At 40.3% G+C, this 12,414-nt stretch overlaps 1 protein-coding gene across 3 annotated transcripts in view; it reads right to left on the bottom strand.

Moving 5' to 3' along the window:
* Positions 1 to 12,414, bottom strand: part of grin2ba (glutamate receptor, ionotropic, N-methyl D-aspartate 2B, genome duplicate a) — a 187,568-nt gene that overhangs the window by 164,289 nt on the left and 10,865 nt on the right. For all 3 annotated transcript variants that reach the window (XM_088069433.1, XM_088069432.1, XM_088069434.1), the window contains 2 exons: positions 9,096 to 9,246; positions 7,384 to 7,491 (listed from right to left, as the gene is read on the bottom strand). In XM_088069433.1, the coding sequence (XP_087925559.1) occupies positions 7,384 to 7,410 (27 nt within the window). In that variant the 5' untranslated portion in view covers positions 7,411 to 7,491; positions 9,096 to 9,246. The remainder of the gene's footprint in view (positions 1 to 7,383; positions 7,492 to 9,095; positions 9,247 to 12,414) is intronic.

The raw sequence follows: 12,414 nt of genomic DNA, 5'->3' as shown, positions 1-12,414 counted from the left end.
TTGACCATTTCATCTGAGCATCATCACAAAACAGGCTTTTAAAGATTCTTTTGTGTGTGTGTGTGTGTGTGTGTGTGTGTGTGTGTGTGTGTGTGTGTGTGTGTGTGTGTGTGTGTGTGCACGGCTCGGCTGATGATGCACCGCCATCCAATCTCAGAGCAGCGGGGGGCGTGTTTTGCTCCTGGTAGAAGGCCGTATCGGGGGAAAGTAATCCCTTCTCTGGTATAGACTGATTTATTGTCCGGCGCAGCCTTCATAATGGGAAAGAAAAACGTAGCTTATGGAGCGGAGATGAAGAAAAAGAAGTTTAAACGGCATTACTTAGTTGCGGCTTCTGCACAACAAGACATTGATCAAATTCTTCAAGTAAAGCATTTATCACATACTATGACACAGGTGTTATTATTCCAAATTAAAGCTGGATCAGAGGAGCTGCCCTTAAATCAAAGAAGACAACTCCAAGCTCCTGGAAGTTATGTAAAAGTCTGTGCTTTTACCAAATAACACAATATCACACGTTTTTACAGTGACAGTAGCATTGACTAGATTTCGCTGTCTCACTGCCTTTAAGCTGTACTGCAGCGATACCAAATTTATGGCCTGCGAGCCAAAGCAGGGCCCAAATAGGTTGCAAGGGGCACCACCAATCATTTTCTTATTCACAATAAAAATAAAGTTTTTGCACTTTTAGTATACATAAGGTGTCAGAGTGCATAACACAGCATACAAATAGAGCTTGTTTATCAAAAAAAGTGTCAGTAGAGGATCCACGCACCCCCAACAGAAGTCCTTGCTAAACCCTTAATGTCCTAAAATCCTAGAAATGTCCTATAATCCATGAAACATCTGTAAAACCTAGAAATGTGCTAAAATCCAAGAAATATCCTAAAATCCTTGAAATATCCCTCAATCTGAGCAGTGTTTTAAAATCCAAGAAACATCCTAAAATCCTAGAGATATGCTACAATCTTAGCAAGGTCCTAAAATAGGGGTTTGTTTATCAATAAAGTGCCAGTGAAGGATCCCCCGCACCCCAGACAGAGGTCCTAGCTATGTCTCTAATGTCCTAAAATCCTTAAAAAAAACATCCTCAATCCTACAAATGTCAAAAAATCCGACAAATGCCCTGAAATTCTATACAAATGTCCTTAAATCCTACAATTGTCCTAAAGTCCTACACACACGTATGGGGCTGCTGCGACTGGCCCTTGGCCTCCTGTAATTTTGCAAAATTGGCCCCCAAGCATAGCGTGCTGAGTATCGCTGCTGTACTGCGACTATACGAATAAAAAATATGTTTGGTTTACTATTCAGCTACAATCATCCTTTCTCTCAGCTATAGAGCAAAGCCCCTCTGACACTCACTGCATTGTTAGTCCTCTAGGCATGAGCACAAATGTTTCCTGTCAGTCGTTGCAGCGTAAAGATGCTGACCTGTGGCGAATACACACACACACACACACACACACACACACACACACACACACACACACACACACACACACACACACACACTAAAACAAATCATTCACCCGCTTCAACAACACAACCTCTAGGTGAGGCCAGAAAAACAACAAGTCAGCTGAAGCGCAGAGCTGCTCTTCCAGACAGCTGCTCACATACCTGTGCGAGCTTTTACTGGAGTGCTGTGCAGATATGTGGATTTAGTGTATATAAAGAAACAACAATGAAATGCATGCTCCCATATACATTATATATATATATATGTATATATATATATATATATATATAGACACAGACAAAAAATACACTAATCTATCTATGGCTGCAAATAACAGTTATTTTCACAAGTGATTAATCTGTATTTGCACAACGAATCCATTATTTGAATAGTCCAGAGGTTTTCTAGCTGAGCTGAAGGGGAGGTGTGGAGCGAGACGTGGGGCAAAGATACTGCGTGAGGTGAATGAGAAGGAAGGAGGTAGTTTAACAAGCGGATTTGGCTCACAGTTTGCATTAAAAAAACACTCCTTCTTGGAGTCATAACTCTAAACACACAGACATGTTATGCCTATTTTTAGACTCGGTGTGACTAACGCTTTCCAAGGACAACATTATCACAACCCATACAAGCACATAAACGTCCATAAAACTGATTAGAAATTTAAAAAAAAAGACATTTGTTATAATTCCAGAACGTGCCCAGGAAACATCACGTTTTTAAGTTTTCTTCAGTATCAAAGTCACTCAGTGATAGTTGTCTGTACATCCATGGGTACATTGTAAACAGGAAGTGATAGTACCTAATTCGGCATACTTTTTATGCCCAAAATGTAAACAAATATAACAGGTCAAGTTGTATCCCGCAGCGGAGTCCTAAATGGTACTATTAATCCCTTTTGTGTTGGCTTTGTGCTGCATTTTTGTCTGCAAGGTGCTATACAAATGAAGTTTATTTTTATCAGTATTGGTATTAGTAGTAGTAGCACTAGCAGAAGTAATAGCAGCAATAGTAGCAATAGAAATAGTAGTAGAAGTAGTTGTTAGTAGTAGCACTAGTAGAAGTAGTAGTAGAAGTAGTAATAGTAGTTGTAGCAGTAGCAGTAGCAGTAGCAGTAGTGGTAGCACTAGTAGTACCACTAGTAGTAGTAGTGGTAGTGGTAGTAGTAGTAGCAGTAGTTATAGCACTAGTAGTAGCAGTAGTAGTGATGGTGGTAGTAGTACTAGTAGTAGTAGCAGCAATAGTGGTAGTATTAATAGTAGTAGCAGTAAAAGTAATAGTAGTAGTAGCAGTAGTATTAGCAGTAAAAGTAATAGTAGTAGTAGCAGTAGTAGCAGTGGTAATACTACTTGTTTTGGCAGTAGTGGTGGTAGTAGTAGCAGTAGTATGTATTCAGGTAAATAACACACCAGAAATGAATATTGTTACTTCTTTTATCATATTTGACAGAACGGGCAGAGCTTTATGAAACTGACTTCTGACAGACACAGAAAGAGAGGGCGGCCGGTAGAGAGACAGATTTGGATCCCGCAGACCCACAGCGATCGTAACATTGTTCTTCCTGCTCCCTAAAAATATGGCCATCACAAATTCCGCCTTTAAATTACTTGTTTTGTTAATCCAACAGTTTACATTCACTTTGTATTGACATAAAGGAGAAAAAAAAGCCGCAAAGCATCTCATTTGAGCAGCTGGAAGCATTATATGCTGACAATTTTTAATGGTAAAGGACTTGATATAAACGGTTAAAATCCCATTGATCGACAAACGGTCCCAGCATTAGATCTACCCAACAACTGGAGCACAAACAGAGACGGCACCTGAAGCCTCCTCACAGCAGCATCTGAGGCCCTGCCAGAAAATAACAGATGCCACCAAAGCAAATGTTGGAAGTGCAGCGCTCAGCTAATGACTAGATCTGCAGGCCGTTTTCCAGGTGACTTATGTTGCTGCTCCTCTGCTGTGAGACGAGGATGAGTGAAGCCGTATTGATCTGCTGTTTTGCAACCCAATCGATGCCACCGCACAGATCTTAGCTGTGTTTTCAGGTCAGGCTAAAAGACACGTGATCTTAACAGCCTCAATTCAATTAATATTTAATGACGGCGTTACTCAGAGATAAATAACCCACCGGAGACTTACACTCACCCCGCTGCTGTACCTTACAAGTTTATTCAATTACAAGATAATAGGACATCAGTGAAGCCTAGGTGTAACAATCTGATTGTAATTCATTACAAAGAGGAACGTGCCGGGGCGAGTTTGCCGTGCCTGAAAAGTTTCTTTGAGTAAGACTGAGTTACTGAATTAATGAGATATGCTCACACACTGTTGTGTAATTTTTGCATGTGGTGACAAAACAGAATAGACAGCAGCACAGGCTCATCACAAGTCATTGTCTTCCTGAGAAAACACACAGTTGAACTCTTTCTATCCTCTCCCCGGAAACTAAAAACACACTTGTTTATTTTCTCCTGTCCTTTTTTTTCCCATCAAAAGCATCCTTACTCCCCGGCTCTTGAATTTGCTCTAATTTAAGAAATACACAGTCGAGGAAAAAAACGTCCTCTTTCCACAAACTCAAAAAATCAGAATTACCGGCACCAGTCAGGTTACATTTACAAATTTACATCCATGTCTGTAAAAACACGGATGCTTCACACGCATCTTCTCTCCGGCAGCATGGAAGATCTATACAATCAGCGGTTTTAAGATCAGTGTCACCGATTCAGTATCTTCCCTCCTGTTTCTGAGTTATTGTGTTCAATAACAGCCAGAGAAGTGTTTTTGCAGAACATTATGATGTTGCAGTTGACCTTTGACCTTTTGGATGTAATATGTCTGAACTTCATCATCATATCCTATTAAAAATGTGTGAAATTTGAGCATATGGATTCTTGGGTCAAAGTGGATGTTTGTGCCCAATTTCAAGAATTTCCCTCTAGGTGTTCTAGAGATATCGCGTTCACAAGAGAGACAGACCACACAGTGACATTGACCTATGACCACCAAAATCTAATAAGTTCATCATTGAATCCACTCTGACGTTTGTGCCAAAAATGAAAAAAAAATCCCTTTAAGGCATTCTTGAGATATAGTTTTCACAAGAATGACACAGTCAAGGTCACAGTGACCTTGACATTTGACCTATGATTACCAAAATCTAATCAGTTCATCCTTAAATCTACTTGAATGTTTGTGCCAAATTTGACAAAATTCCCTCATGGCATTCTTTAGATATTGCATTTACAAGAATGGCCCAGGAGGTTGTACTTAAGGACAGGCCGATGGACAAACCCAAAACATTATGCCTCCAGCCTCAGCTATCGCCACCACGGAGGCATAAAAAACTTCCTCTTTCCATTGAAAAAAAGGCATGAAAAGAACATAGATGTCAGTTATAAATATTCTCCCAAAATAAGCACATAAACATACTGGCCGATTCAGCAGAACAGCACCAGACTCTCAAAAAACACTATAGGAGGAAGACAGATATACCCAGGAGGAGCTCATTTATCTCACTGTTACGCTTCGATACAGAAATCTGCTGTTAATTACATTCTGTAGGGGAGGAGGAAAGGTGATCCGAAAATACTTCATACTTTATTTCAAGATTGCAGCCTGGATATAGTATTCTCTGCTTGTGCACTGGATGTGAGTGATGACGTGGGCTCCCAGGGTCTAAATGTTGTTAATTGGATTTGACTGAAAAATGAGCCAGGCTGCACTTAATTAATGGCACTGAGTGGTGGTGATATAATGAGGGGCCAGAATCCCATTTAGGTTAGGTACACAAGGGCTGGAGATAAAGCTTTTAAAAAACTCATGAGGCATTATTATTCTAATATGTGCTCATTTGAAGCATTATTCCAACCGGTGCGTTCTCTGAACAGCTTATGTAAGAGCGGGAGGTGTGCTGGACTTGAATAATAGGCCAAACAGACTGAAAATTTTGTAACTGTAAGTATAAGCAGAGTTCATATACAATAAAATCCCAGTTTTTAAATATGTATTATTTTAAAAATAAATTCAGAAGAGGATTTGAACTGAGTATTCAATTACAACTTAGGGCCTTTTTGTTATTTATGAGAGAGAAGAGGGGGTCCAGAGGCATGTCAAATCTTTTCCTAAGCACTGGGGAGGGACTATTATGTTACTGCCAATTTTTAAAGAAAGAAATAGATTTTTAAAGGACAAAATTGTTGATTTTTATTTATTTATTTAAGCTTTTATTTATTTATTTGAGCTTTTTTTCTTTAGAAATTCTGGAGCTCTTTCAAGAAAAACAGTTGATTTTTTTTCTCATTACAAATTATTTTACTGTCAATTTTTAAAGAAAGAAATAGTTTTTTAAAGAATAAATTGTCGATTTTTTTATTTATTTATTTTGAGCTTTTTCCTTTTAACATTCTGGAGCTCTTTAAAGAAACACATTTTTCAACAAAACATTTTGGTGGGGTTTTTTCTTTAAATTTTCCATCTTTTTTTCTTTAACATTTTTTTGGCATTTTTTTCTTAATGAAATTTTAGTAATTTTCCAATGAGTTTGGAAGACGTGTTTTCTTTTAAAAAAAAAATTACACCAATTACCACAGCCAGAAACTGTTAAGACAGAAATTATCATTGGATTTTCACATTCCTGATGGTTCTTGAACACATCATGTGCATTATACAGGTTTGTGACACTAAATTCCATGCCTTTTCCAAAGCTTTCAGGGTATATTTAGTATTCCAAAACTTTTCTGGGCCTGGAAATTGCTATGTGCAAACGTCATGACTTTTCCAGGTTTTTCATGACCATACGAACCCGGTGTGGAATCATTTCAGAGATGGTTCTGTTAATGAGATTCACCACCACTGTTAATTCATCTATATGGTAATGCTTTATGACGTAAGGCGATAGTAGGCAATGTGCAGCGTCAGCGTTGGAAGAGGCAGCTGTGTGACTTTCAGCTAACGGCGGAGAGCCGAGGCACTTCATTACGAGGCTGCACTGTCGCTCTGCTGCTGGCTCAGGCTGCGGCTCAGAGTAATAGGAGTGACTGCGTAATGGCAGCATTTGTAGTGTGCTCACACAGTGTGCACAGTCCATCGCCCCCACAACAACCAGTGCCTCCCATCAACGGAAAAAAAAAGAAGAAATTTAGTTTCTCAGTCTTGCTCCTCTGCGGCGAGGCTCCTAAACGTCACGGCTGATTAATAGTGCATTGGAAGAGAAGAAAAGAGAGGGCGGGAGGGAGAGGAAGAAAGGTGATGGAACTTAAGAGCAATTAAAAGAGAAAAAAAAGCAAAGCACCGAGGAGCGAGGAGATGAATATATGAGAAAACGATGGAATGTGCTGATATGATAATGGCCTCTCGCGGACCCTTGTGGCAAATACATTTGCTCTGCGTAATGTGGTCCTGGGACAGAGAAAGAATTATGTCTTCTTTTATCTTATCACACAAAACTCTGTCCTTCATACGGAGCATGGACACAAACGGTCACACGCCCCTGACACAGAAATCTCACTCAACAAATCCTTTAATTGCCTGATCAATGCCTGTAGAGCCATGCAAATTAAGCCGATAGTCGATAGGGGTTCGGGTCGGGGTTGAACGTCCACGCGCTGACGCATGCCGCTGATCAAAGTGCACACTGTGCTAAAAACCCAGGATTAAACCACTCATCTGTACGCTCCACCTTGAACCATTATCCTGACCCTCAAGCAAACCTGGCGTGAGATACAAAGTAAAAAAAGGCCTTTAGAAGTTTCAGACCATCCATCACTGAGCTGCAGGAGAGGCGCACGCTCAGGGAAGCTGCAGACGCACAAACACTCAACGGTGAGATAAGACGGGGTGTTTCGGCGGTTCTCTACAGGGACAAACAAAGAACAGCTCCAGTTGTAGAGATGCCTCATGCATCAATATTGTCTCACCTTGTGTTTTGCCAGCCAAAGTCTCATCCCGGCGTCTCAGAAGTAGCATGATGGTGCGGCCTGGGACTCCTCTCTCCCTCTCATAGCCTCAGACTGAGGGAGGCTGAACTACAATCAAAACAACAGACATGATTATTGATTGTTAGCAGCTATAGTTTCTTAAAGGGGCATGTTGCGCCAAAATCATAAATACATACTTTTCCTCTCACCCGTAGTGTTTTTTATGAATCTAGATAGTTTTGGTGCAGAGTGTTGGAGATATTGGCCGCAGAGATGTCTGCAGGCTCTCCAGTATAATTGAGCTTGATAGCACTCAGCTTGTGGTGCTCAAAGCACCAAAAAAAGAAATCATCTAATCCAGAAATCATGACCCGGTTACTCAAGATAATTCACAGTCCTTGTTGTGAGCAGTTTCATGTAGGATTTTTTTTTTTCCACTGAACTACACCCACCAGCTGTATCAACTTGCAGAAGGAAGTGTGCATCTACTCGTGACAGCGCACCTCATTCCTCCAGGATGTTGCAATGTTCAGGTGCAACAGTTGATGCAAATTTAGCAAATGGTTTCTGGTAAAATCAAATTTTATTTTAGAGCTGCATGCAGTGTATTGATTAGCTCAGCCTCTCTCTGTTTATCATAAAACTGAAGCGTGAGAGCTGTGTGCCTGGGACAGATTCATACACGCAGTGACAGGGCTATCTGTTTGCATCACATGGCTAATGTTACCCGATAGTTATCAACAGGTCTATAACAGGACAAAATCAAACCATTTCAGTGTCAATGCGAGTTTGTTGTGATTGTTTAATGGCTCAGTGTTGGATATTAGCCACTGCAGCTGTGTTAGATTTTGCTAATCTGGCAGAGGGAGCAGGAGGAGAGCAGCTCAAGGAGACGGTCCTTCAGTGCTGCGTCAAACAGCAGCAACAGCTGATTGCCACACCACCATCATCACGAATAGATACTACAAAATAAGGAGGAACTTATAACCATATAACCACGCTTCCTTCTGTGTAGTGATACAGCTGGAAGCTGCAGTTCAGTACAGAGAAAGTAGTTCCTAAATGAAACAGCTCACAACAAGATCTGTGAATCGTTTTGAGTAATCGGGTCATGATTTCTGGAAAGAGACATTGAGCTTCTCCAACACTCTGCAACTCACACTAAAACAATCTAAAGACAATCTGATAGACAGCTCCACATGTAAGAGGAAAAATGCGTATTTGTGATTTTGGGGTGAACTGTCTCTTCAAAATATTCTAATTTTGAGTTTCTGTCACAACAGTTTGTCTCTGACTGTGCAATCAGCAATCAAAAGAGATGAAAACAGCATCACATTAACTTCTGACAGTTGAATGCAGAAAAATTATGGCAAAGATGATCAACTTTGAAAGAGAAAAGGCTCTAAAACACAAAATTGCTTCCTAAAAATTCATCATTTTCAGGTGTCTCTCCACCAGCGGGTTTGTTTGCTCTAACCAGCTGCACTTTATAAAATAAATGGGTTTTAGTCTTCATGATTAATTAAATTACACTTCTCTACCAGGACACCTCATTAGCTGTGTGGGGTTTGTTGAAGCAAATACAGATGTTCATGAATGGGGAGGTGAGGTTTTAAAAATGAGGCGACGTTGCCGAGCATTTATTTCTTCTGCACATCATAATCCTCCAAGTGTTGATTGCGAACAAGACGGCCAGAGGGGGGGAAACTCACAGCAGTTTTAGGTAAAATCCTCGTCAGGTCAAGAGGGTAAAGCAGCAATTTCGAGGTAATTGTACTCCACAGGAGCAGCTTCACTTCTGTTCTCCCTTTCGCTCCTCTGAAGAGATGTTTGGCGTCGCTTGTTTTTCTGACGTCCGCCAGTCTGTTATTGCAAAGGGAACAGGGAGGACAGAGGGTTAGAAGCAGGTCACAGTCAGTTAGACTCTAATAAAGCCGTGCTGCGCCTCAGCACGGCGTGCAACCTCCGACCTGCTCTCCTTAGAATTAATAAGTGACGATTAAATGAGGGGGAATTTAAAATGCGCAGATCTGAATGCAGCTTTCTGCATTATTGTTTACAATCCTAATCCACTGTGAAAGGCTATTTCTGCGCTATAAAAACAATGCGTCTCTCTCCTTAATTTGTTTGAATGCATCTCACAACTCCCTTTAGTGAACTGTCTGTGTGTGTGTGTGTGTGTGTGTGTGTGTGTGTGTGTGTGTGTGTGTGTGTGTGTGTGTGTGCACGTGTGTGTGTTTGTGCAGGGGGATAAAACAGTCTGATTTTAGGAGAATCCGGCCCAGTATAATAAATAATACATTCCCTCCAAATGTACTGTAGTACTAAATTGTCTCTGCCTTCATCCCCCAAACAACCGCCCAACTACAGCAGATCAGAAGAATAATAAATAGCTCCTATTAATCCAGATTACACATAACTCATATAGCGTGATCACACTCCAAATTGAAGGGGAGAGTGTGGGGCCATACTTTAGGTAAATTAATGATTAATTGAAATATGTCGATGAATAATAAAGCAGTCTCTGCGGGGTAACAGATTGTACTTTCCATATTTAATAGATTGATGGGCCCTCACACAAACTCTCACAACATGTACACACTGGCAGCAATCACAGACGTACATGCGACACATGAAACAGAAGGGGTGAACGTACAGCAGATTAAAAAACATCAAAGGAGGACGCTCGTTTGAAACGCCCAGCTTGTTTCTATAGCTTCCCCTAATCCCACGAACAGGGGCCCCTAAATGTTGCCTCTCTGCGTACTCCCGTCCCCTTCTCATGGGCAGTGTCTGCGTCGATACAAGTCCTCTTAATCAGCCACGATGAATTATTGAATAGCCTTTTTATATCAGATCATGACCCATATTCCGCTCGCTTGAAGTGAATATGCTGCCAATAAAAATCGTACTTTTTAAGTCGCCCCACATACGCTCCCCCGCTCGCTCTCTAACGGTTGACTCAGACACACAAACTGCAGAAAGTTAGACGGAGCTCAGGCTCATCCGCTCGTTTAACAAAATGATGGACGAGGTCGCCATGGAGCTGCACACAAGTGTGAATCTGAGGTTTTAAAGGGATAGTTTTTGGGGTTTTTTAATTGAGTTGTATAAGGCACTGATCCATAGCTAGCTTACTATGGCTGGCATGCTCATAGTTTGGAAAAAAATGCAAGAGTCAAGGAATTTAAGGGTAACTGCTGTAGATGGGGTCCAGCAAGAAAAATCTAGTATTTTAGCCTCTCAAAAAGATTCCCATGTTAAAAAAAAAATCAAAATCAGTTGAAGTGTACGCTATATTTAGAATATTTTCACGGCTTTACCTTAAAATCATAAAGTAAAACCAGAAAATTAAACCATTGTATCGCTCTCGTCAAAACGAGACTCCATTGAGAAAAATAGTGATTTAACATCGCTGAACACAGGAGCTTCTAGTCAACTGCTGCCTCCATCAGTTCGTTTTTTGTTGTGTGTTGTTGTGTGACTTTGGCATTTAAAAGTGATAGTTCGGAAAAGTCACACAATAACACAAATTAACTGTCCTATCGAAGGAGGAGTCAACCAGCAGCTCCTGCGTTCAGCGAGCTAAAATGTGTGTTTTTGTCAATGGAGTCTGGTGGCTTTGACAAGTGCATAGATGGGTAATATATTTAAGCCACCTAAATAATCAGTATCAGTTCAAGTGTTTTCACCAATTAACCTTTAAGCCTTTACCTTTAAAAGTTCAGTTCCTCATATATCTCATCAAGGTTACCAGACTCCTTTGACAAAATCAGTAAGTTTAGCTCGCTGAACACAGGCGCTGCTGGTCTACCGCTGCCTCGGTCAGTAAGTCACTTTGTGTTACTGTGTGACAGTGAATCTGATCTAACTGTTTCAAACACCAAAGTCACAAAATAACACAAATAAACAAACTGTTTGAGGCAGCGGTAGACCAGCAGCCTCTGTGTTCAGCTTATGCTAAATCACTGATTTTCTCAATGGAGTCTGGCATTGATGAGAGCTATATGATGGCCTCTTTTTCCCGTTTAACAACACTGTCTGACAATAAGGTAAAGCAGTGAAAATATTCTAAATATAATGTACTCTTAATGAGGTAATGATTTTTTTTAGATGGGACATTTTTTAGGACGCAAAATTCATTTTGTTGCTGCCCCGTCCTCAGCAGATTACTTAGTTTCCTTGTCGAACTTTCGCTTGCTTCTCCAAACTGGGGGCGCTCTAACTGACACCTACTGTTTGTTATATACGGTCTACGGATAAGTACTTCATACTAGAGCCTGACCGATATGTAGATCAGCCAATCACATATATACTTGTACTGATTTATATGTTTTCTGATATGCATAATATGAAAAATGTATTTTAAACTGAACAAAATGCAGAAAAAGGTGCTTAGAGTAATTTAGAATGAGCAAATTACAATTATTACTTTTTTTAACTATAGTTTGTTGTTAAACTGAGCAATATCCTCATGCCATTACATATCTTAGTCACAACTATTTTTTTACCATATCCGAGGGAAAATTGCATTGCTTAACTACATGTATATTTAATATTGGACGATGTAACATCAGCATTTTTTTACTCCCTTAACTGACTTCCAGCTCATGTCATTTCTGTACTACTCCAAAGATTTAGGACTGTTTTATAGTCAGTATTCCTGCTGGGGGGACTATGATTGGACATCATGCTTTGTTTTTCATCGCGTATATGCTCTATCAAGTTTTATACCTGTTGTGTACAGTGTATACTTATTAAAACTCAATAAAAATAATCTAATATTCTAATTTTTTTACTCCTCGATATCAGTATCGGCCCCAAAAATCCTCTATCAGTCAGGCTCTCCCCCACACAACCCCACTTCAAAAAAATCTCTTTAACCAACAACCTCACGTTCAGGTTTCTGGCGAACGCGGCGCGCTGCTTCAGAACACAGCAATCCCTCGATGGCGCAGGAGTGGAAGCTATTTTAAAGATAAGATATCTAATAGAGTGTTATTGCCGGTTTCATTAAGGCAGATGCAGTGC

Source organism: Plectropomus leopardus, chromosome 18, assembly GCF_026936395.1.
Source record: "Plectropomus leopardus strain MGB_pleo_1.0 chromosome 18, ASM2693639v1, whole genome shotgun sequence".
Lineage (NCBI taxonomy): Eukaryota > Metazoa > Chordata > Actinopteri > Perciformes > Serranidae > Plectropomus > Plectropomus leopardus.
The sequence above is the reverse complement of the archived record's forward strand: the minus strand, read 5'-3'. Positions and strand labels throughout refer to the sequence as shown.